Below are 22,260 nucleotides of genomic sequence, written 5' to 3'. Positions count from 1 at the left end.
ATCGTCCCATCGCCGTGTACGTACGTGCACAAGGCAGATTTTTGTCTCAAAGAATGAAGCATTATTCATGCCGACGAGGTGATAAGTTTACCTACGCAGTCATACGCTGGTGATGTTTGACGCAGCTGTTCAAGCAGCTCGTCTAATTCCGGCCAATCAAATTGTAGGTAAGGAGCGAAGTATCAAAAGAAATTTTAGGAGCCGGAGGCCGATGCCCCTCCCAATATTCTGTGACGTACGTTGTCTCACATTGCGAAGCTGGTTTTTATCGAACAGACCAATTCCAGGACTTTCACAATTTTTCATGTGCATGTATCGACTAAGTTTGACATCAGTCTCCGTTAATCGATAGATAGTTCAAAGCCCAAAGTGTGGGAACGTTATTGTCGACCTTGTAGGGGATCCGTTGTCTGCATATGGTTAAATATGATTTGATTGTCTTTTGATATCAAACACTTGACAATCAATAGAAACACATCTGGTATTCATGACAGCGTAGCTTTAACAGTTTACGTATAAAACTATCTTGAAACTGAAACGTATAGATTGAATTCTCTTGATAAACGCAACCTTTTCAATATGTATTCAGCTCTCAAAGTTCTTAAATAATCACACATTTTTAGGTAAAAAAAGAAGTACCAGAAATAAGCCTTTAGAATAAGATCATTTGCCAGTATAATCTTCAGTGACAACCTCAAATTAATGCTCGGTTCTCGGAGCAACCCTGTTGATGTCAAACATTAGTTTTCAGGAAAAAAAACCAAAACAAAAACGATGTTCACAGTGTAAACATCGATTTCTTGAACTTCACAGTGGAACTTTAAACTCGCCGAGACCAGTTCTACACACGTATCCATTCCCGTGATTTTAGGCGACCATGAAAACAGGTAATATTTGACATTTTTCGCTCATTCGACATGCCCCAATGGATTTAAATAATCGATTCAAGTTATTGTTCCTAGCCCGTTTAAACCGGCTTTAGCCATATCGACATTAACAGGGCTTCGGGGTCGCGGATTGGTCGAGTCTGTTTAGAACCTATAATGGCGTGTCGATTTTTTGACACCCCGTTACCCTAAAACAATGCCCCAGTGTCCTTCCTATCAGGGCCCGGGATTAAATTGATTTTGTCTTTGGAATTTGAGCAGACTGCTCGGATTATCTCCTAAAATCGCTGGCTGTTGAGGGCTATCATCACTTTCCATCCCGCCTGACCAGAAAGAACCACGGGAGGTAGGTGCTTTCTTTCATAATTCCACCAAAAGAGCCGCTATAATTTTTGTGAAGACGGGAATTTATTGGCATGGCAACACGCCAAAATGATTAAGATGAAAGTAAACGGTGTTCTCTTCGGTATGACAAAAGTGTTTTGCCATCTCATTGTGTTTGATTATGACCAGAGGGCGTTCGGGCATAGGTTCTTATCAGCTTAACGCCTGTTTCACGGCCTCGCTGAGCGTGTTGTCTTCGAATCCGTCGCAAGTTCTGTTCCAAGCCCTTTCAGAAGTTCAGTCACACATGACATACAGGGTGAAAATTAGTTTTTGACACTGTTGATTTGAAAAACTTTTAATTTGGCTCAAGACAGGATGACAATGGTAGACTTGCCCAGCGCAGAGCTCGATTGGGACATATTCCTCCAAAGTCTTACCTGGTACCATTTCTATGAAGCCAACTGTACATGACTACTTGACTTGAATAGCCCATTAGGTCCTCTGAAAGATTTTTTTTGCCTTTAAGTGTCCATGGGACGCTTGGTCTTTGCAACTGTCGGAACCGAAGGGCAATGAGAGTAAGTTGCTTCACCTTGAATTGAATTTCTGTTTGTGCGGGTGTAGCAACGAATTTGGCTTTTGACGTATACGACTTGGTTGGTATCGAGCAAAAGATAGGCCATCATGATAATCCTCCTGCAAGCAGGGCTGACTTTGGGACTAATACGGGCGCCTCCAACAATTTGCAACACGTTGGCCAATCACAACGGGCAAAATGTTTCAAACGCCCAATGGGTCGACATATTTCGCGTATTGTGACTGGCCACAGCGTTGTAAACGCTTAGAGGTGCACTTTTGTGAATCGCCCGTTTTGAGACATTTTGGTCTTGTGACTTCTCTTTTTTGTGACCCCAAAAGGTAGGCCTATGGGTATGTACCCTCCACAAAGACGTTTTGCCAGTTGCTTGATCAATGTCTTAGTGTTTTCCCTTTTTGCAACCTTTGAACGGAAAATGGGGTGCTTTGACTCGAGCGTGACCTTTCTGTCTCCGTGTAGGCCCCTATGACCATTCTTCCTTTACATCGACACAAGTTGAATTCTTCATGCAGGCTCGATTGGATAACCCATAGATTGCCAGAGGTATAAAACAAACAGTGACGACGCCCTCTTTGCAACGGGGCAGGCAGCAGTATCTCCCCGACTGGTTCTCCTTCCCAGAGCACACGGAGCGTAAATTCTCCGAGCGGGTCAACAGAATGACTGCGACATGGCTTGTCGCGTTGCTGGTCGTGTGCTTATCACACCGTGCCACATGCTTCAACGGTGAGCAGATCCTTCGAAGCATTTTCAGAAATATGCGGCCAAAATGGCGTTTTTCTTCTGTTTCAACCTCTCCAAGGGACAGCCCAAACATGACCTCTCCCTTTCTGAGGTGGCCTGAAAATGAAATTGTTTTCATTGATTGGTTGATCAAAATTGATTGTTTGGTCTTCTCAACGATGTATTTACGTACATTTGTTTTTTATACCAGGTCTCCCCTCTTCATGCGCTGACATCTTGTCACAGGGCTCTTCGGACAGCGGCGATTATGACATTGACGCGGGAAATGGACAGATGACCGTGTACTGTGACATGTCAGGAGATGAACGTAACTACTTTTCATTGAAACCAGATTTTCATTCGCCTTTTTTCGTTTTACTTAACTATCCAGCAGAGACGGTCTGCGTCGAACTTGTCTATACTTCGGTCTCGTCACAAACCAGATGGGACTGTGCCGAAAACAGTTAATAGGGCAAACTTAAGTTGACTTCTTCGCAAACCCAGTTGTAATATTTTGTACATAAAGCGCCTTATCCAGTTACTCACGGCAAGCCTTTCAAATTGAACATCAGATTTTCTGTGCTAAAATCCCGTGCCTTTTGCCCATGGAACTAACACTTGCACGAAAACTTACGTTTGCCAAAAACATGCCGAGAAACGTTTTGCTTTTGCAACGGAAGCTGGCCGTTTGCAGTGTAATAAATATCGAAGCCTCCAATAAATTGTATAAATGTATATAGGAAGCGCCTTCAACTTTGCATGACACTTTTAATTGATAATGCGACATGCAGCAACTAAGTGATATAATTCCTCTTGCTTACAAAAATCTAAAACTGAAAACAAAAATCCAAAGCCAAACAACTCAACATAAATAAACGATGGCAACTCCATCCTTTTGACCAGCGATCAGCATCGTCCACCATGATCACGAATACGCTGACCGGGAAGATCGCAAGGTCGACAACTGCGAGGAGCCCGGGAGCTTCTCCGCTGAGATCACCTACACGGTCAGCCTGGAGAAAGTTGTCGCCTTGGCCGACATCTCCGAGTACTGTGAACAGTACATCAGTTACATTGTGAGTATCTATGCGAATGTCGTTGGTAGAGGCTCCTTTTACAGAGCAATATGAGAGAACACCCCTCCCCCAAAGCACCAACGTTCAAGGGATGCCAGTATTACATTTATTACTTTATGAAGCTAAAGAATTGTTACAGTTCGTGCAGCATTATCGTGGACATAAAAGAGCAAAACGAAGGTTGGTCGAGTTGGCTAATTGTGTCGAATATTCGGTAATGAAATAGTTCAAGTGCTCAATGTCTAGGATTTGAATCCGGGAAAATATCCCTACTTCATGATAGCGTTGTCAACCTGGGAAAACCAGAAGCCCGTGTTATTATGCTGGCACTTAAATCACATAATACGGTAATACAGTACTGCCACGCTTCGCACAGTGGCATTTTTTTCTGTAAGCTCCTTTCATATTGATGGCGATGGGTATTGGGTGTTAGTTTTCTGTCACTGTACAATGCGATTTATTTACGCTCTCAATTAAGTCAGTTGCAATCCTGTGCAAAATTCTATGACCATTACCCTACAGTTACGATAGTGAGATCGAAGCTCACAACTATTCTGACAACTTTTGGTGGCGCGCGATACGACCCTTTTGAGGGTGGGGTACGTAGATCAGCTAGATTCGTCTGTAAAGACTCAAAGACCAGCAGTGTCTTCTCTATGATAACTGAATTGGGTTGAGAATCACTAGAAAGCCGCCGGGCCATATCCAGACTTACACTCCTGTTTAAGTTCATACATTATACAATAGCCATCAACACTGACAAGTATCAAATCAAACAAGCCGCCTATAAAATTCACACCCGTAAATCAATTGCAACTTCCTTTGTTCACCCCACCATCCAAAAGGACTGTTAATACTCATTTCTGCCAAGAACCATAGTTGAGTGGAACCTACTGCCAATAGACATGCGACAAGTAACTACAGTTGACAGACTGCACACAAAATTAATCGACATAGACCAAACTACTTTTATCAGGGGAGCCCACCATTAGTGCACACTGGCCACGACACACCTTCCATTTGAGGAGTTTGTTTGCAGTACTAAGAAGAACAAGAAGAGCAAAGGGAGTAGCGCCAACTTTACTCTTCGGAATCAAAATGGCTGTTCATGGTGCAGTCTGCAGAGCATGCAGCACTGTGCACTGTCTGTTGCATTTTTCTATGAACGGTTTATGGTGGAAACAGACGCTGGACTTGGGCAGCTTTGGAGGTGTGCATGAAAAAAAAATAAATAAACGAAAGAGGAAAGAAAAAAAGGAGCGTCTGTATAATTGTGTCCTATCCCTTTTCATCCCAAGAGTCATGGTAGCGTGCTGACATGGTTTCAAGAAAACCTGCCGTACGGCTGGTGGGAGAACAGATTTCATAAGAAGATGAAGAACTGGGGCGGCGCCGCAACAGGAACCATTGGCTGTGGATGCAGCGTCAGCCCTCAAGGTGAGAAGAGTTTCTTTTATGTGTAAATGACATTTAAATATCGAAAAAGTTTAAAGAATTTTCCATCGATTTTCCAAAATTGGCTGCAGCCAGTGAGTTAATACATGAGAAAATACTCTGGACAGAACGCGAGCAGTTGTCGGAAGGAGTGGATTGGCTTGTTTGACGGTGCTAAAAGGCCGCATGTATTTGTTCTGGATGTAGTGTAAACGATGCCATAATTTTTTAAACGAAGAATTAAAAGTGCACGAGGAACCAACTCGAGAAAGACTCTTTCATTAAAAATGGTTTTTCTTAGTGATCAAAATGAAGAACCATGGATACAAAAACTAAAGTGTATAAAGTATACGCGTACTGTCCAGTATTTTCCTAGAACCGTAATTCCAACCAAGACAGACAATCAATTTTGGACCCTTGCCCCGGTCGACGTGTATTTTAACATTGTATGCTCAGTGTTTGCCCCCGAAAGCTTGTGAAAAAAACATAAGCTTACTCGGGTGGGACTCGAACCCACGACCCCCTGCTCAGGGTCGAGTCCCACCCGATAAGTTTGTGTTTTTTTTCACAAGCCCGCCATTTGTTCATTTTGATGTGGTATATTGTCACCTCATAACCATGAGAAGAGCCGACCTACTGGGCGCAGGCGTTCACTTGCGAGTGTGGCGGTCCCTTTTTTCTCGATCGACAGTTGGTCTTTCATATTGGCTCCATCTCAACCCGCACGTTAAGTGGTCAATTTGTGCATTTATTACAGTCGGCGAATCTATTTTTTTTTAATGATAATTAAACTATGTGAACTCTGCCCCAAACGGTCACTGTGGGAGCGTGTGTAGTGTAGCCCGTCGACATGGCAGAACCTGGAATTGGAAGCCATGGGACAGTTGATTCGTCCTGACACGTATCGATGACAGTCGAGAGCAGATGAATTCTGAACTTGACGCAATGGAGCCTGAAAGTAAAAGGTCACACAGCGAGCTTCCGGAACCCTAGCGCTGCGAAATAGTAATCCGCCCGGGCGAATTAGAAGGCAGAAATTTTTTTTCAGTCATGTCCTATATATGCTTCCTAGGAAACTCCCTCTAGGTTAATGATTTTTTTCGTGCTTATGTGAAAAGGTGCACATACATTTTCAAGTGAGGGCGCCCTAGACTGAATCTGAAAATAATTACTTCGCACGTGGACGTGGAGCACGAGGTAGTTTGGAGCGTCGAAACGGGCTTCCAGAGCTCCGGCTAGGTCTATTGTCTACGCGTCTCCACGTATTTCCAATGGCGCGAGGACCTAGACCTAGCTCTAGATAGACAAGAGATTCGGATGCAGGCCTTTGGAGCGTCGAAACGTGTGAATCCGGTTAGACTTTGGTTTCACTGGTTCCAGTCGTTTTGAAGCAGTGTTCGAAACCACATGTTGAAGCTTTGACTGGTTGTTTATGCGCATGCGCTAGTGACGTGCTAAAAACGTAAAAAATCTGAGGATGTACTGGTAAGTTTCGACTGAGAATTTGTCAGGGATTATTTTGTTGTACTTTGTGCCAGAAATAAATGCTTCGAGACTCAAAATTTCGAAATGGGGGCGGTGCGTGTCAGACGACGACTAGGGCGGACTAGGTTTAATAATACTGGCCATAATAATCTGCTTGTTCTCGCGCGTGCCTCTGATACGGTGCACGGTGAATTGGCCAGTTTGCTCCTACAGAAACAAGCCCTTCAAAATTAGTGAAACTTCATTAAGCTCCTCATTCTGATTCATGAATCCCGATTTTATGTAGCCTATGTACTACAAAGTTTGGATGAAATTTTATTTTTGCCAGATTTTCCGTTGTTTGTTTGGATGGGCGAAATGAAATCTTACAAAATGAGCCCAAAATTAGGAAAAGAAGTTTCCGACAAACTTGTGGATGGGTATTTGAGTGGAAGTAATGATGCTTTATAAGAATTAATCAACTTCAAATGAGTTTATAAATGTTTATGTGGGATTGTCTGAGTTTTTCAAGTGCACCACGTAAGGTAGACTCGGCTAAATTCAAGCCCAATTTCCAGACACCGACAGTTTTGAACTTCAAATAGAGGGGCTGCATGGAGCGTCCTCACAGAGATCAGGTCTTTTTTCCTGTGTGATATGCCTGAGTAGACCCAGTAGTACTTCATAGTCATATAAATCAAAATAACAAACATGTCTTCTCTGTGAGGGAGCTCCATGCATGCAACCCCTCTATGAAATTTCATGACACTGAAATTGTTGACAAAGGTTAAACGCCATGTATCATGAAGGCATAGTACCAATAACCAAACGAGTTTTTAATTCTTATAAAGAAAGAGGTTTGGCAATGCTACGGTGGACGTCAAAGTGCGCCATGTTAGGGGACTCATCTACTATAGGTCAATTTAAACAAATTGGCTTAACCTTATACTTTATTGGCCCAGTTCTTGTATGTGTGTTAAAGTTCGAATTGTATGATAGGCAGGTTCTTTGCAAGTAGAACTTAGGGTATTGTCCATGATGTTGACTGTCACTTTGTATTTATGTATTGACTTATGTTGCGACATCAGCTGATTAATTCAGTTGATTGGTTGATGGAGGCCTTGTCATCCAAAGAGCCATTTGTAGGACTTTTCCCTCTCATCCTTCTGTCTCAGGCTGCAAGGAAGGAAGACAGTGCAATGCTGACTGGAACATCCACCAAGACATTGAGGACTCCGGCTTCCTGAGGGACAAGCTTTCCTTGCCCGTCACCCGTCTGCGCTTTGGGGACACCGGCACATTGGATGATGATGAATATGGCTTCTATGAGCTGGGGCCCCTTAGATGTAAGCCATTCGCGGTTTTACTGGGCTGGCGCTAAGAGAAAATGAAGCTGTGTTCAACATCTACCTCCGGAACTATCATTACATTTGTTGTCAGCCGAGGGCTTGTGTTTCTTACCTTTAGCACCCTGTTCCTTTAACGAGGAAACAAAATCTACCTTTACAAAACAACTTACCTAGAGATAAGTTGGCAGTGATGCCCGTCTTTCATATCAGAAAGATTGCCTTTGTGACTAGAGGACAGGGCTGTGATATTTGAGGGAAATTATGGGGTAAAACGGCAGCATATGCGTATGTGACACGATGGAGAGGTGTGAACAAAGATGTATTTAAAAATGAATGTAATCTGATTCCTTGACTTGGATGAAAATTGTTTATTAATCTTGACTAATTGTAGTATATTCACAATGGCTGTGTTTGGTATCCAGACTAGCGGTGAATCCTCACCTGATATGAAACAGGAAACAGGATACTATATAGGAACAGACTGCTAAAAGTAAAGAACACTATATTTATGCTGATGTGGTACAAGCCCAGAACTACCAGACGTATGATTTGAGTGAGGTCAACAGGTGTTCAACCTCACTTCATGTTGGCCTTGTTACGTCCCAAATAGCCCAAACAGTCCCAAAGCCCCCGATTTCAATAGGATTTTTACATACACCCTAAAAAGTGTCTGTGTCAACCATAGTTGTGATGGTCCCAACCGTTGGACTGCATTGCAGCTGGCCCTACTGTAGTTGGCAAATTTTTAGAGAAAATTTCTGTACCCCCCTGAAAGTTCACGGGGGCTTACATCTGACAGGATTCATCCAAACTATGACAACCTTACATTTCATCCGTGACACAATAAAAGCAGTAAAACTTAGCCTCCGCAAGCGTTTGTGCATTTCTTGTGTTGGCACACATCATGGCACACGCTTGCCTTCTGTGCTGTATAGTTGGGCTGCGGCGGCTCAGCTGGAGTGCCATAGCGCCACTGACGTTTTTGTTGGGATGTAACAACCACACTGATGTGCAGAACTTCTTAAGTGCATTTTCTTCAAGCCTTAAACATTCATGGAATGATAGCGCACGGTAGTCCATAAAAAAGGATGCCTTGTTATCCACCACCCGATACAAACGTGCTCGATTAGGATTTATTCGTTGAGATCTTGAGATTTTGAGAACTTTTTTACCTCCTGCATTTATTCACAGGTAAAGGAGGCCCTACGACAAAAGAAAAAGGTGAGTAGGCTACCCTTGTAACAACTTGGCAGCTTAATTGATTTTGAGATTTAAGTAGTTGGAATGTCATTTTCCAACAGTGTCAGGAACATTTCTGAGATATCACTTGGAATAGTATTCAAATAGTTGGAGCCACAGGAAAGCCAAGATGGTGTGATCTGGGTATTTGGAAAAAAGAAAACAAGAAATGTGGAATTATGGACAATTTGCTAGTGCTTTTTGTGCCATGGTCTCCTGAAATCGAGAGTTCTTCGCGAACCACGTCCTTCTTTTTTTGCTGCTGCAGAAATCCCCATCATTAAGACCAACACTGACTACCATTACCGTTACGACCTGCGCCCCTTGGAGTCCGGCGAATGCCGCGTGGAGTTTGAGGTTGCTGCCAACAATGACGTCTTCCTGGGCTTCTCTGAGACCAAGGACGAGCAGAGTGACTTGATCGAACTCAGTGAGTGACAGCGACGCCATCGTTAACCATTATCTTGTTTTTATCTTTGTCCAGTGTCATAGTTGACCCTATCACAAGTCTATCAGAATTTGTCAAGTCACTAGCCAACCCTCGAGCTATTGAAATGAACTGGGACAGAAGTATGTCATTGCCATCAGTCGCCCTGTCACTTATAACAGGTCTTCTGAGACAACCCATGAAAAGACTTGTGATAGACTCGACTATAACAGTGCCTTTGTTGTTATTATCATCATAATCAGTAGGTGTACGAGCAAGTCGAAAAATTCCAGGTTCATTCAGATTGAAGCACTGCTTGAGACAAAATTCATTTATTTAGGACGAGACACGTTTCAACTCGATCCACGTCACACTGGACTATTCCGGAACACTATAGTGCGGTGAAAACGTGGGGCTCCCACCAGTGGGGGCTGCATGTTCTCCATCCCCAAATTTTCAACCGACTCTATTCCAAGTAGATCAATCGGACATGTTGTAATACCCCCCAAATCAGCATCGTCATCAGCAATCTGACAGGTGTCCTCTCTGTTCAACTTGTCCTATTAGACATTGCCGGCTGGGGGAACAGCCGGACCGTCTTCCGGGAATGCAAGCAGTGCAAACCTCAAGCCAACTGGAGGGAAAAAGGCTTAGTCAACAAGAATGAAATGAGAGGGTAGGAGCTCAGAACAAGCAGTTTGATATAGTTGAACGGTTTTTGACTCATTGCTGGTGTAATGTCATTACCAGTGTATACAGCAGTGCTGAACTAGTGAGAAAGCGACATCTAATTGTCCCATCACCAAGCTGGCAAGTTCAGCTGTGATAGAGCGGCGATAATCCATTTTTTTTCAGTGAAAGATTGTGATTTATTGTGCAAGTAGTTTTCCAGTCGGACCAAACACATAAAATATTTTGTGTCACAGCAGCCATAGATTACTCTAGAACAAGTTTATACGGTGAGCTCCTGAAGCAAGCTCTGCGTAGAAGTCTCATATTTTCTGTACTTTGTCCTTCCTGTTTTTCTTATTAAAAGGTAAGGATGTTTTCAAGCATTTCTGCATCTGCTCGAATTTTGGAAACAAAGCTGAGCACAGCCAAATTTGAATTGTGGAGTGGTCATATCGTTTCTGAAGAGAGCTATGTTTTTTGCATCGGAAAGGTCAAAGATCACAGAATTATCCACTTCCCCTTAGCTTCCATCACGAGCAAAGTTTCTGGCTTTTTTGTGGTGCCTGGGATTTCAGCTTAGGACTTTTTTAAAATAGGAAAATGGAGACACGTGATATTGAATAAATATCTAATCAGATTTGTTTTTTTTAAAAATAGATTCTGGGTGGAGTGGTGCGATGGTTGTTTCCGTCTTGGGCGTGCTGGAGAAAAACAGTCACTCACCTGGTGTCCCCCTAGAATTAAAGACTGGAGATATGTGGCCTTCACCACCGGTTACGGCAGTACTGGAAAGTTTAAATTCAGCAGCTTTTATGCCAAAGGTAATACTCGGTTCTGTGGTCAAGACTTGTAACCCGGTTTGCAGCACCTGACCTTTGGGTACAGTTTCAAAACACCAAGCCAGACCGAATTGTGATCGATTTATGAAAGTGCTCATCAGGGGCAAGGAGGAAGAACTACGAAAGAATGACACGAGGTCAGGCCTCACGGTCAATTTTTGAGCTTTATGTCGCTCGTCATTATTATCTCTATTGAGCGCTTGCTTTAATTCGGAATGTCTGCAACACTTTTGTTTGGTTTCAGGAGAGTGAACTTTGATTTAAATTCAGGAGTCCGTATTTTTAATGAATTATACATCAGCAAAACTTTGAATGACATTCAAAATGTCGAGAGCATTATTTCACTACTTTCACAGTTGGACTAAAAAAATTGGTGGCAATTGGGGTAGAGGCCCGGGATGGGTCGCTGCATTTAAATGAGATGACATCTACCGTTGCCCGTTTCTTTGCGTCATGCCAGTTTTCCTTTGCAGTCATGGCGAAACTAAGAATTGCCACTGCTGCCCTAGTTCAGGCATTGTATAGGATTGTTGACCTGTTGCATAATCTGGAAAATTGATTTTTACGACACTTTGAGTCATCAGGGATGATGCAAGTATACTTTTCTTAATACTTCATCATCTTTCACTGTCACCGTGTAGTTCAGCACACCTGCGAGATGGAGTCTACCCACATCAACTGTGGCAGCAAGCACATAAACATCATCGACGCCAACTACGGGCGGACCAGCAGGGACATCTGCGTCAGTGATTACATGAAGTCCACCCAGTGCCGCTCGACCAAGTCCCGCAGTGTCGTGGGCAACCTCTGCCACGGGGAGCACGAGTGCCACTTGGCGGTGAATAACGGGGCCTTTGGCGATCCCTGCTCGAGCACCTCCAAGTACCTGAAGGTACAGTGTTTCCTGTGAACTTCAGAGGGACGGCTCCGCTGAGATTGTCGTTGATTGTCGCTGAGTCCATCACAAGTTGCCACCAGTCTTGGGTCATAAGTCAGAAGTCATTGGCAAGAATCAAGACCAAATCATTCTTTTTTGCACTGTTCAAGTTAATATCAGAATGGCCTGCTTGTGGTGGAGTTGCACTCATGTTAGAAAATCCAAAATGGTTCCCTCTCTCCCTGTAGCCCCCATTCCTCTTAAGGCGCCTTTCCATATGTACGTTTTTCTAGTGCATTGCGAACAAGATGCATTAATGGGTTTCACTTTAAAAGGCACAAAAATTGACACCATTAACATAACACATGTGTACGTTGCATTCAGCCGTCAAAATTGCTCCCAGAGCAATTTTGACGGATATGCAACACTTGGCACAAGTGTTGACTTGCATATGGAAAGGCGCCTTTTCTTGTACTTTCATTCAACAGCCACCTGATGAGTGGCTCCTAAGGCCAGTGTTTATCTCTTGGTTTCCTTGCCGTCTAATAACTGAGAGTAATACCATTTGCCCACAATGGACTACCACCCCAGGCAAATACTGGTACCCATTTGTATTCCATCATGAAGGGGGGCAAGTTAAGGTAAAGTGCCTTGCTTAAGGACACAGTGGATGAATAGTGACCAAATTATAACCCTTGACCCTTAAATGGAGTACCATCCCATCACAGGTTTCATTCTGGCTATTCGACTGGTACCCATTTGTCCCCTTTCAAGAGGGGAGGCAAGTTGAGGTAAAGCACCTTGCTTAAGGACGCAGTGCATGAATTGCAACCCTTGACCCCTCAAACATAGCCGCTCACTTCCCTTCCTCCGAGAGAACTTCTGTCAAATCATTATCGCCATGTATTATCCCCCTCCCCACCCCAGGTGATATACCAGTGTCTACCGGAACGGGTCGAGAAGTACTTCCTCCCGGAGGTCTGCCTCGATCACCAGTGCAACCCCCGGGGTGGGGAGTGCATCCCCATCAGCGGCTCTGAGTACCGTTGTGCCTGTAGGGCTGGTTTCCACGGCACACATTGTGAAAAGGGTGAGATTGTTTGGACACCAGATCTTAATCCTTCAGGGTAATTTTTCAGAACTTTTCCCCCGGGCCCAGTTTCAGAAAAGCCACAGCCTTCTTTCCATTGACTTTTTCAGGCAAATTTTTCCAAAATGCAATTTCTGTGTTGAATGGCAGTTGTGATGCAGAAACTGAGGACATATGTGAGTTTTTCTGATGCAAAAAGTCCATCAACATTGATATTGAAGTCTGCATTAGGTCACTTCAGCTGTATTTTTCAGACACAATTCTGGGCGATAAATTTACAATGCAATATTCTTTCCCTCAAACTGCCTTTTTAATGAATATGCTGATCCACAGTTATCCAACAGTATTTGGTACAATCATTAACTCTATAGTCCCAAATCCTCCGATTTCAATATGATTTGACATTCACCCCCGGGGGGTTAGGGTTGAAAGCTCCCGCATGGTTGTACAGTATACCCAGCAAGATACGGGACGGAGGGGTAAGCCCCTTATTGTCCAATCCCTGCACACACCCCAGATTATTGTTACAGAAAATTCCTGGGTCGTCGAGGGGAAAAAGTTGTCTGGGAGAAATCATGCACGAGTTATTTTTGGCAGGCCACTTTTGATATGATAACAGAATAATGATAAATTTACAAGTTATATCCTTTTGGGGCTATTGTATGATGCCAGTCCTCCAGTTCACAATACCAAACAACTTTTCTCTGCAAATTGTCCTGTTTTAGTCCTGGAAAAGTCCTGGAAATTGGTGTTCAGATTTCTCTGGGAACCCGGTCGTACCGATCAACTCCTCCTGCAGTGCTGGCCAACTTTTCACCCGTCCGTTTCGTGCACCAATTTAAATTCCCCCTGTGTTTGTCACCAGTGATGACATGTACTGCGTAACAAACCATATACCTTGCAGAGTTTGCCCTGTGCAGGGCCTGGGGGGATCCACATTACACCCAGTTCAGTGGCCGATCTTTCAACTACCAAGGCAAGTGCAAATACATCCTGGCCAAGCCTTGCGTCGAGGATGGGGAGAGGTAAGTTGGTGGCCGTTGGTGCTTGTCTGCTTCCACATTGTTCAGTCTACATGCTTTCATGTGCAAATTTCGAACCCCCAATTTGCTTTTTGAGAACGTTTCTGGGAAAAGGTTGCTTGCTGGCTTATTGCCATATACACCACTCCTATTTTGCCTACAACTCACCGGTCTTGGAGTCGAGTACAGAGTACTGCCGAGTACTTAAATTTCTGAGTACCTGGAAGTCCGAGTATTTTACCAGCCGAGTACAAGAACTGATTTTCAAGTACGAGTTTTGGTACCTCTGAGTCTGAGGGAACCCTGGGTCACTGATTTGGAGGGTGAGATGTGGAGGGTGGGGAAGTAAAAGAGTGCACTGACCCCATTGTATGTTTCCTTGCGCGTGGTTATGTTGCAGTTAAATCCAGTCACGACTCCTTGACAAGTTCTTCCACGAGTCCGGTCACAAGTAGCAGGGTGAACGGTGACAAAGGCATACTTTTGTCACCGTTCATTTCAACGGCTTGTGACTTTGCTGGATGGCGACTTGCAATGTACTCGACCGCAGCCTTCCCTCTAACCTTCCTTGTTATCGCACTCAATCCCTTCATCATTTCCTCATTGGTTTTTGAAATTTGAGTGTCGTTATTCCTTGTTATTTCCAGGACGTTCAAGATCGTTGGTGTCAACGTGGCGCCAGACTGGAACAATAGAGTTTCCTACAATCGACAGTTGGAGGTCATGATTGGCAAAACGGTAAATCCATGAGGAGAGCAACTCTTTTAAGTTTTAAATTCATCCAAGTCAAACCGTCGTGACAGTAAATTCAACTTAATAGGGTCTCTGTGATTCAATCCAATTCAGCCGCCCATAACATGCGAAAACTTTCTGTGACTTTTTTTGGCAGGAGCTCTTCCTCCTGCAAAACAATCAAGTCCTCATCGACAACAACATCAACAACTTGCCCTGCTCAGTAGGTGACGACATCACAATCGACTTAGACGGGAAATATGTGGTAAGTGCATGACGTACGCTCAGCGTCGGGAAATAATACCAGCCGAGGCTTTACATGATTTATTGCCTTTGACTGATACATTTCTAAATTTTGCTTAAATGTTTTCCAATAAGCAACTTCATGAAGTGCTGAAAATTATTAAAAACAAGCAGGTGCATATCAAGATATTTAAAACTGCTCCCCCAGAACAATGTTTTGCTCGAATAAAAAATGATTTTCACACCTATTATGCTAGGTTCAACGTTGTACCAATTTGTCAGAATTCTCTGTGTTTTCCTCGTAAAGGTTGTAAACAGCGAAAGCTACGGAATGAAGATCATGTGGGACGGCAGGGAGACCTTCAAGCTCTTCGTAGACAAGGACATGTACAGCGAGAACATGTGTGGACTGTGCGGCAGCCTTAAACCTCACAAGGACGGCATCTTCATCATGAAGAGCGGCTCAGAGGTGAAGGCTCAACCTGTCACTCGGAATGAAAATTTCTCTTTACCCAAGTCGAGATAATTATTATTGGTGGTCTGTGAACAGCTGAGCTTGCAGCCAGTGGTGAAATTGAGCAGAAGTGACACTTGCTAAACTATGCGTTTAGGAGACACACCAAAATTTAAACTAAGACAGCGAGTTTACCAGTCTGTAGTCATTCCACTCAAAAGCAGTAGCATCTGAGGTTTTAATCGGGTGGGGGTAGATTACACTAAATATGGCCCAGGTGAGAAAAGAACGTGATACAAGACTCCGCCTACTCGTCCATAAGTTGGTAAACTCGGCCATGACAGGCTACCATTAAGTTTAATTTGCACTGACCACCGTTTGTTGTTTTGTCCCTTGATTCGCTCAAGACAAAAGACATTATCGCCTTTGGAGACTCGTGGACTGCCAATCCGTTCGAATGCCCCAGCTGCGATAATTGCGTTGATCTAGACTACTGCAATGAAGATGAGAAACTGATGCAGAGAGTCGAGGCAGCATGCGAGCCTATCAGGAATGCTAAAGGTATGTTCTGATTTGGAATTAAGCTTCGCTCATTTTAATCACCTGGGATCAATTTGTGCCAAACTGGCGCCAATTTTCGGCCCTAAACTTGAACGGCGAAGAGTGAGCCAAGTAAGACTGAACTCGACAAGTTAACCAAAAGGTGCAAGTTGAGACTGTGCTCGGGACCTGTTCATGTTGTTGGGTCCCACTGGTGTCTTGAACCTCCGTACCCTTTCCACTTTTTCAGGTGTGTTCGCCGTGGGCCACAGACAGTTTGACCCGGCCGAGATGTACAGGACCTGCATCTATGACCTGTGCTCCCGCAAGGACTTCGACGACAAGCTGCGCTGCAACATGATGACGGAGTACGCCAACCGCATCCTGGTGGAGAACCGGCTGAGGTACCTCCAGGAAGGCAACGCCATTATCAGCTGGCGTGAAGTGCTCGACTGCCGTAAGTGTATCTTACAACGCTCCGCCAGTATCCCGGCCACATCTTCTCGTCTCTGAAATCGGTTTCCTAGCCTATTTTCCTGTGGCTGTTGTGTCATATATTGAAACATTCAATACGCACCGTGTATACTGTGAAACTGCCCCCTTAATAAAGGTACAGTTCATCGTTTGCGGTTGTAGAAAAAGTAACAGACAAAACTATTGTTGAAAAGCCTACTTGGTGTAAAGATTGTCATGGGACTAAACCCCCTCCCATTTTTATTTTGAAGAAAACAACGAAAAGAGGTCATTTCCAACAAATTGCCTATAGAAGCCCGCGCGCGTGTTGACATGACACATACATGTTCGCGCGCGTGGTTACCCTAATTCGTCACTTTTAAGCACTTGACATCTCATTGCTGCATTTATGAGAACGTGTCCTGGATTTCCTGGAAATCCTGCCATGTAGTTGTTCTTGAAACGTGTATGAGGCGTCCTTCTTTAGATTTTGAGTAACTTTGTTGCCTCTGAGGAACACCGTGCACAAATGACAAATGATGGACTGTAATTTTGCCATCCTTTATCGGTCCTGCAAGAGTGGAGAGTGTGTGTGAAACTTAAAGGAAACTTCCATGGGGTGAAAGTGATTGTCAGTGCGGACGTGGGGAAGTTAGGGCTCAGTTATAACTTTTTAACAACAATCCACTCATTTGCGGCCGTGGGATTTGAACAGTAGTCGCCAAGGCGCCAGCAGGCGCGACACTGTTGTTGACTTGAATAAGAGACTCAAGTCAGACTCAAGTTGTTTTTAAACTTGAGATTTCACTTGACCGGGAAAGCAATGACTCATGGCTTTACTTGACTTGAACAGACGTGGCTTGTTGACCAACTTTTGTTGGAATAATTTACAAGTAAAAAATATTCATCTATGACTCCCATGTGCAAAATACTACCCTGTCTGTTTTCGTTATACAGATGTACTGCATTGTCATTAAAAATATGAGGGTGGAAAATGAATAGGCAGACTGGCCAGTACCTGTCTTGCCAAATAAGTGAGATTATCTCATCACTGGCGTAGGATATCAGAAGTCAATTTATGAGGTCAGAGAGGCTTGAAAAATATTTGTGAACTTGACTCGGGGAAAAAAATTGACTCGCAACGCGAGTGGCAGGAGAATGACTCGTGACTTGTTGTATAGAAAAGGAAATGACTTTGTTATACAATATAAGTGGCTTTGTGTGGGTCACAAGTGAAAGATGGGACAGTATTTGGGGGAACTGTGTCGTATTGTGTTTTGGGATTCCCGCAGCGTTTGACTGTCCCCAGGGATCCACGTATACCATCTGTGCTAGTGCCTGCCAGCCGACCTGCTTCCAACCCATGGCCCCTGCCATGTGCCAGCTGAGCTGCGTGGAGGGTTGCGACCTCCCCGCCGGATACGTCATGGAGAACGGCAAGCCCGTCCCTGAGAACAAATGCGGCTGTCGCTACGGTGATAAGTACTACAACGTGAGTCCTTTTGCTCCTTCCGATCTCACTTCTTTCTTGGTTTGTATTTTTTTAGCTCGAGATGCAGGCCAACACGGGTGATTCACAATAGTGTGCCACCAAGAGTTTCTAATACGTTGGCCAATCACAGTGCACGGAATCTGTTGACCCTTTCCAAACGCGCATTTAGTCGACAGATTTTGTGCATTCTGATCGGCCAATGCGTTTCAAAGTCTTGGGTGCCAGTGGATGAAGTGGCCAATTCTCATTGCTGTTGCTTCAGTGTGCTACTTTTCGTTTGATCTTTGAGTGACAGGGGCTTTCTCAACCCCGTCCCAATTTCCTAGTGGAATTTAATTATGTTTACCCTGGCCATTCTTCATGCGATGAGATCTGTGTCGTTGCTCTTAAAATGCTTAGAGTTTTCAACTACATTCAGTAATATTAAGTAGCTGAAAAGATCTTCCAACAGTTGGAAGCTGTTGAATTCCTGCAAAATATCTGATCACTTATGCAGGAACCTTGAGTAGGAGAAACGTATTGGACAGTGTTTTCAATTATGTAGAAATACGGACAATAGGACTCAATACATAGGCAAACCGGGAAATGACTGGCACAAGTAACTGGTGGCGTTACTTCTTTTTTCCTTTTCGGGGGGCGGCAGCGCGACCAGTCCTGGTTGAACCACGACTGCACCTTGTCCTGCACCTGTGAGTCCGGGGGCCAGGCTGTCTGCACTGCGGTGAGCTGCAGCGAGCACGCCTCTTGCTGCTCCCGCAACCAGGTCCACGGCTGCCACTGTGATGCCAATTACGTGGGCGTCGGCACCAGCAGGTGCCAATGTAAGTTGAACTTTTGGTTTGTGGCCCGGAAAAACTACTTCTTCGTCAACATAATGTAACAAAGAGGATGAAGTTGGTGGCTCACTCCACCGTGTCAATCGTTCTCGCTCGACTGCGGTAATTTCATTCAAACTACTTCAAAAACTAAGACCACACCCAAAATGGGCATTGGTGCTGTTAACTTCAATGAAGATAAGTTTGGAAATGGTCGACAGAGGCCTGCCCCGTCACAAATGAGTGCTAGCGTTTGTACTCCTGTGGGCAGAACAACTTTGTCAGAATAACAAAGCATCCGTCTTCATTTGTTGTGTTGAGTAACCTTGTCTGAGAAACAGCACAAGTATCACTAAAAGGTTACTATAATTATCACAGAAATGTTTAGGTTTGAATAGAGCAATGCAAATACTTTGTATTACTTGTACAAATAGGGCAGAAGGGAGATGTGTTATTTTCAGGAATGATACCTTTGGGAGACACTAGGTACACGTGGACTATTTCAAAGTCTCTCTACTGCGTCATCCCTGCGAAGGAAAATGAATCTGTTTTGCTTTTGTGAGAAACTTAGATTGGCACTCAATCTGGAAGTGGATAAAAATTGTTTTCAATAGGTTTCACCTTTAGGGGCTCTGAATCGTCAAACGTTGCGCAGGAGCCTGTGGAAATGCCTGTTGAAGGTACCATTTGGAGGTAAATGTTGTTGTTATCGCCCATCCAGTGATCTGTCCGTCCAGCATGGGCAATGAAATCAAGCTGCGAGAACACAAGGATGAGGGCCACCACGCCATCATTGACTTGAGCCAGCGCGTGGCCTGCGAGGGCTACATCCGCTCCTTCACCATCAAGCGACACGCCGACTCCATTGAGCCCGTCACGCTCATCGTCTGGCGCCGGACGGAGGAAAAGAGCAAGTTCGTCATTGTGGGCAGCGCCCGGCTCTCCATCGCTGACGACAGCATGGACCTCTGCACCTGCGCCAACTCCAAGATCCCCGTCCGCGTTGGGGATTACATTGGCTTCATGTCGGCCGGTGGCACCGTGTACTACGATGACGTGACCGACGAGGCTGGGGGACAAATTCTGTCAGCGCCGTACTTCGACTCGATCGAGCCCCTGACCGAGGTCCAGTTTCAGCCTATGCAAGGCTCGAGGGCATATTCCATCAACGTGTTTCTGGAATGTGAGTGAGTTCGTCTATCTTATTAAGCCTGTGGTCAAACACCGTTCACTCTCAACTGTGTTTGATTGAAGTCTGTTTCTTTCAAGTTTAAGATTCTGAAATATTGCAGGAATACACCCTTTATTTGATGGTCATTGGTCCGGGTATTTCTCACCCTTACAGTAGGAGAGCTGGGTTGGTGTATCGGTACATCCCTCACTTTTCATCTCTGTGACTCGGGGGGTGAAATCCCACCCAAGCCCGCTGGTAGACTGGTTATCTACCATGTCTGATTCAGTGGGTTTTCCCCGTTATTTACTTGTCCACCAATTTCCTTCAACCCTCACTTTAACTTCCAAATGTTTGTTTTCTTCTCGTGCCATTTTATCGTCATTTTCCCCGTCTGGAGAACTGAGACATCTCCTCTACCTTCCACGCAACTAAAAACATGCCGTGAAGAAAAAATCAAAACCTACGCCACTGCAGTGAGGTTTTTGACCAGCATCAGAACGGTTCTCTTCATTCCGTTCATTCTGTGCATTCCAAGTGACAGTAATTTTCCTGTTTTTTTTCCCCCTCCTCCCTCTTCCCCGCCCACAGCATCTGAAGGCCATCGTGTCGAAGCATGTAAGTATTCCTCGTGGTCCTGTAGAATACTTGCGTTGCAACCAGTTCAGAGCTGACGTGTACCCAGAAGAGAATTTTCATTTCCCTCCTTCAGTGTCCACCAGGAATGCAGGGGATATCAGTTGAAAAAAATATATATAGATGCATCGCGAAGTTCTTTGAGCACAGCACTGCCCGGTGGATGGAACTTCTCTAAGGTGCTGTCCATAGGTTTGATTGCGTCCAAGCGTGTCCATTGTTCATTCGGAATTCATGAGGGAGCAACGTTTGTCCACATTACCGAACTCATGAATTGTATCCACAAAGTACCCTGATGAATCTGTCCACGTGAGCCTTTGAACTCTTCAAGTATGTCCTAATGAGTCATGCCAGGAAAGCCAAAGGAGTACAAAAACTTGCATCAGTGGTTAAATTTTTAGTAACGTTTATTTGTGATTTCGTTTTCGCACCTGGCATTCTACACTTCTGTTTGTATTCCCACTGCTTGCCTCTCGTTTTACTTGTTCCTTGTATGGGATCTTGTGATATTCACATGCAGTGACTTCAGAATGAAACGGGTGGAAAGTGTTTCTGTCTGTGGTCATACGTGCATGCTTTCAAAGCAATAGCAATGTAAATGAAAGATCCAAATGACTCATGTACCGTGATTTTAGAAGGTTGTTAGCATGTCCTGTGAAGGTGGTCTCAGCAGGCTGATTGCATTTGTAAGCTTTCCCCGTTCTTTTTTTTTTACCTCAACTCTCATTCGGACACCAGTTAGGTGGAACTAGAAACATGGTGTTCTCGCGCAACTTGTATTTTTTCTTGCATGTCGTGTTGATTTGAAACTTTACGTATGAACTGCTCATGAGTTTTTTACATGAGTGTGATATCCGAGCTCTAGGGGTTGGGGGAATCTACCCTCCTACCTGGCTGCGAGATGACTGAATAACCGCGCTCTCTTTAGGGTTAAGACAGGTGTGGTTGAGAAGCACTCATATACGCTTGTGTTCATCTTCCATGTCATGCAGTCATGTTCAGCAGCTACCTGGGCGTGCAGTCACGGGAGATCTCAGATAGCGCTATGACGGCTTCGTCCTCCCTGGGCAGCTACGAGGCCCACCGGGGCCGGCTGGACAACACCGAGTACGGCGCCTGCTCCTGGACGGCCGGCTCTTATGACACCGACCAGTGGCTGCAGGTGGACCTGGGCCAGAACACGCTGGTCATCGGGGTGGTTACCCAGGGTCACTGCGGCATCGTGGACCAGGACCGCTCCCCCGTGGGCTGTGTCAAACAGTTCAACGTCCAGTACAGCCATGATGGGCAAAACTTTGAGTACGCGACAGATGACAATGGCAAGGCTGATGTAAGTATTCTTTTCCTGTAAAGAGCCCCTCAGGTATTTCCAGCCCACTATTGGCTACTGTAATTCAATGGTTCTCACGTTTAGCTCACAATATTATAACAGTATCTGGCTTTGAAGTTTTTCCAGTGTCTTTTTGAGTATGTACCTTGGAAAAGTGAATGAAAAAAAACCAAAACAGATGAAAGGGGACAAAATCACCATTTGGCTTGAAAAAAATTTAGAAATAACACTGTTGATGAAATGGCCCCTAAACAAATTGCCTCCTTCCCCCGGAAGGTCCTACTGATGCCTAAAGGTGCATATCAGTAAATCCACAGATGCTTAAGATTGGCGCAAAACATTCAGGACTTAGGAGTGTTGGAGTAGTGAA

At 44.5% G+C, this 22,260-nt stretch overlaps 1 protein-coding gene across 1 annotated transcript in view; it reads left to right on the top strand.

Annotated features, from left to right (window-relative positions):
• The first annotated feature begins 1,136 nt into the window (after positions 1-1,136).
• LOC110987964 (uncharacterized) overlaps positions 1,137-22,260 on the top strand; it is a 62,204-nt gene continuing 41,080 nt past the window's right edge. Inside the window, exons 1-23 of the mRNA XM_022251144.2 lie at positions 1,137-1,233; positions 2,325-2,538; positions 2,747-2,863; positions 3,439-3,611; positions 4,910-5,048; positions 7,685-7,855; positions 9,050-9,079; positions 9,366-9,527; positions 10,092-10,200; positions 10,854-11,017; positions 11,677-11,927; positions 12,840-13,002; positions 13,907-14,027; positions 14,672-14,762; positions 14,914-15,021; positions 15,307-15,468; positions 15,861-16,014; positions 16,244-16,450; positions 17,739-17,938; positions 18,582-18,759; positions 19,475-19,936; positions 20,516-20,542; positions 21,553-21,890. Of these exons, the coding sequence (XP_022106836.2) occupies positions 2,472-2,538; positions 2,747-2,863; positions 3,439-3,611; positions 4,910-5,048; positions 7,685-7,855; positions 9,050-9,079; positions 9,366-9,527; positions 10,092-10,200; positions 10,854-11,017; positions 11,677-11,927; positions 12,840-13,002; positions 13,907-14,027; positions 14,672-14,762; positions 14,914-15,021; positions 15,307-15,468; positions 15,861-16,014; positions 16,244-16,450; positions 17,739-17,938; positions 18,582-18,759; positions 19,475-19,936; positions 20,516-20,542; positions 21,553-21,890 (3,594 nt within the window). The 5' untranslated portion in view covers positions 1,137-1,233; positions 2,325-2,471. The remainder of the gene's footprint in view (positions 1,234-2,324; positions 2,539-2,746; positions 2,864-3,438; positions 3,612-4,909; positions 5,049-7,684; positions 7,856-9,049; positions 9,080-9,365; positions 9,528-10,091; positions 10,201-10,853; positions 11,018-11,676; positions 11,928-12,839; positions 13,003-13,906; positions 14,028-14,671; positions 14,763-14,913; positions 15,022-15,306; positions 15,469-15,860; positions 16,015-16,243; positions 16,451-17,738; positions 17,939-18,581; positions 18,760-19,474; positions 19,937-20,515; positions 20,543-21,552; positions 21,891-22,260) is intronic.

The sequence above is a fragment of the Acanthaster planci genome, linkage group LG15 (assembly GCF_054643075.1).
Source record: "Acanthaster planci isolate LZ-2023a linkage group LG15, COTS_SCS, whole genome shotgun sequence".
Classification (NCBI taxonomy): domain Eukaryota; kingdom Metazoa; phylum Echinodermata; class Asteroidea; order Valvatida; family Acanthasteridae; genus Acanthaster; species Acanthaster planci.
Note: the sequence above shows the minus strand (reverse complement) of the source record. Positions and strands in the feature narration are given on the sequence as shown.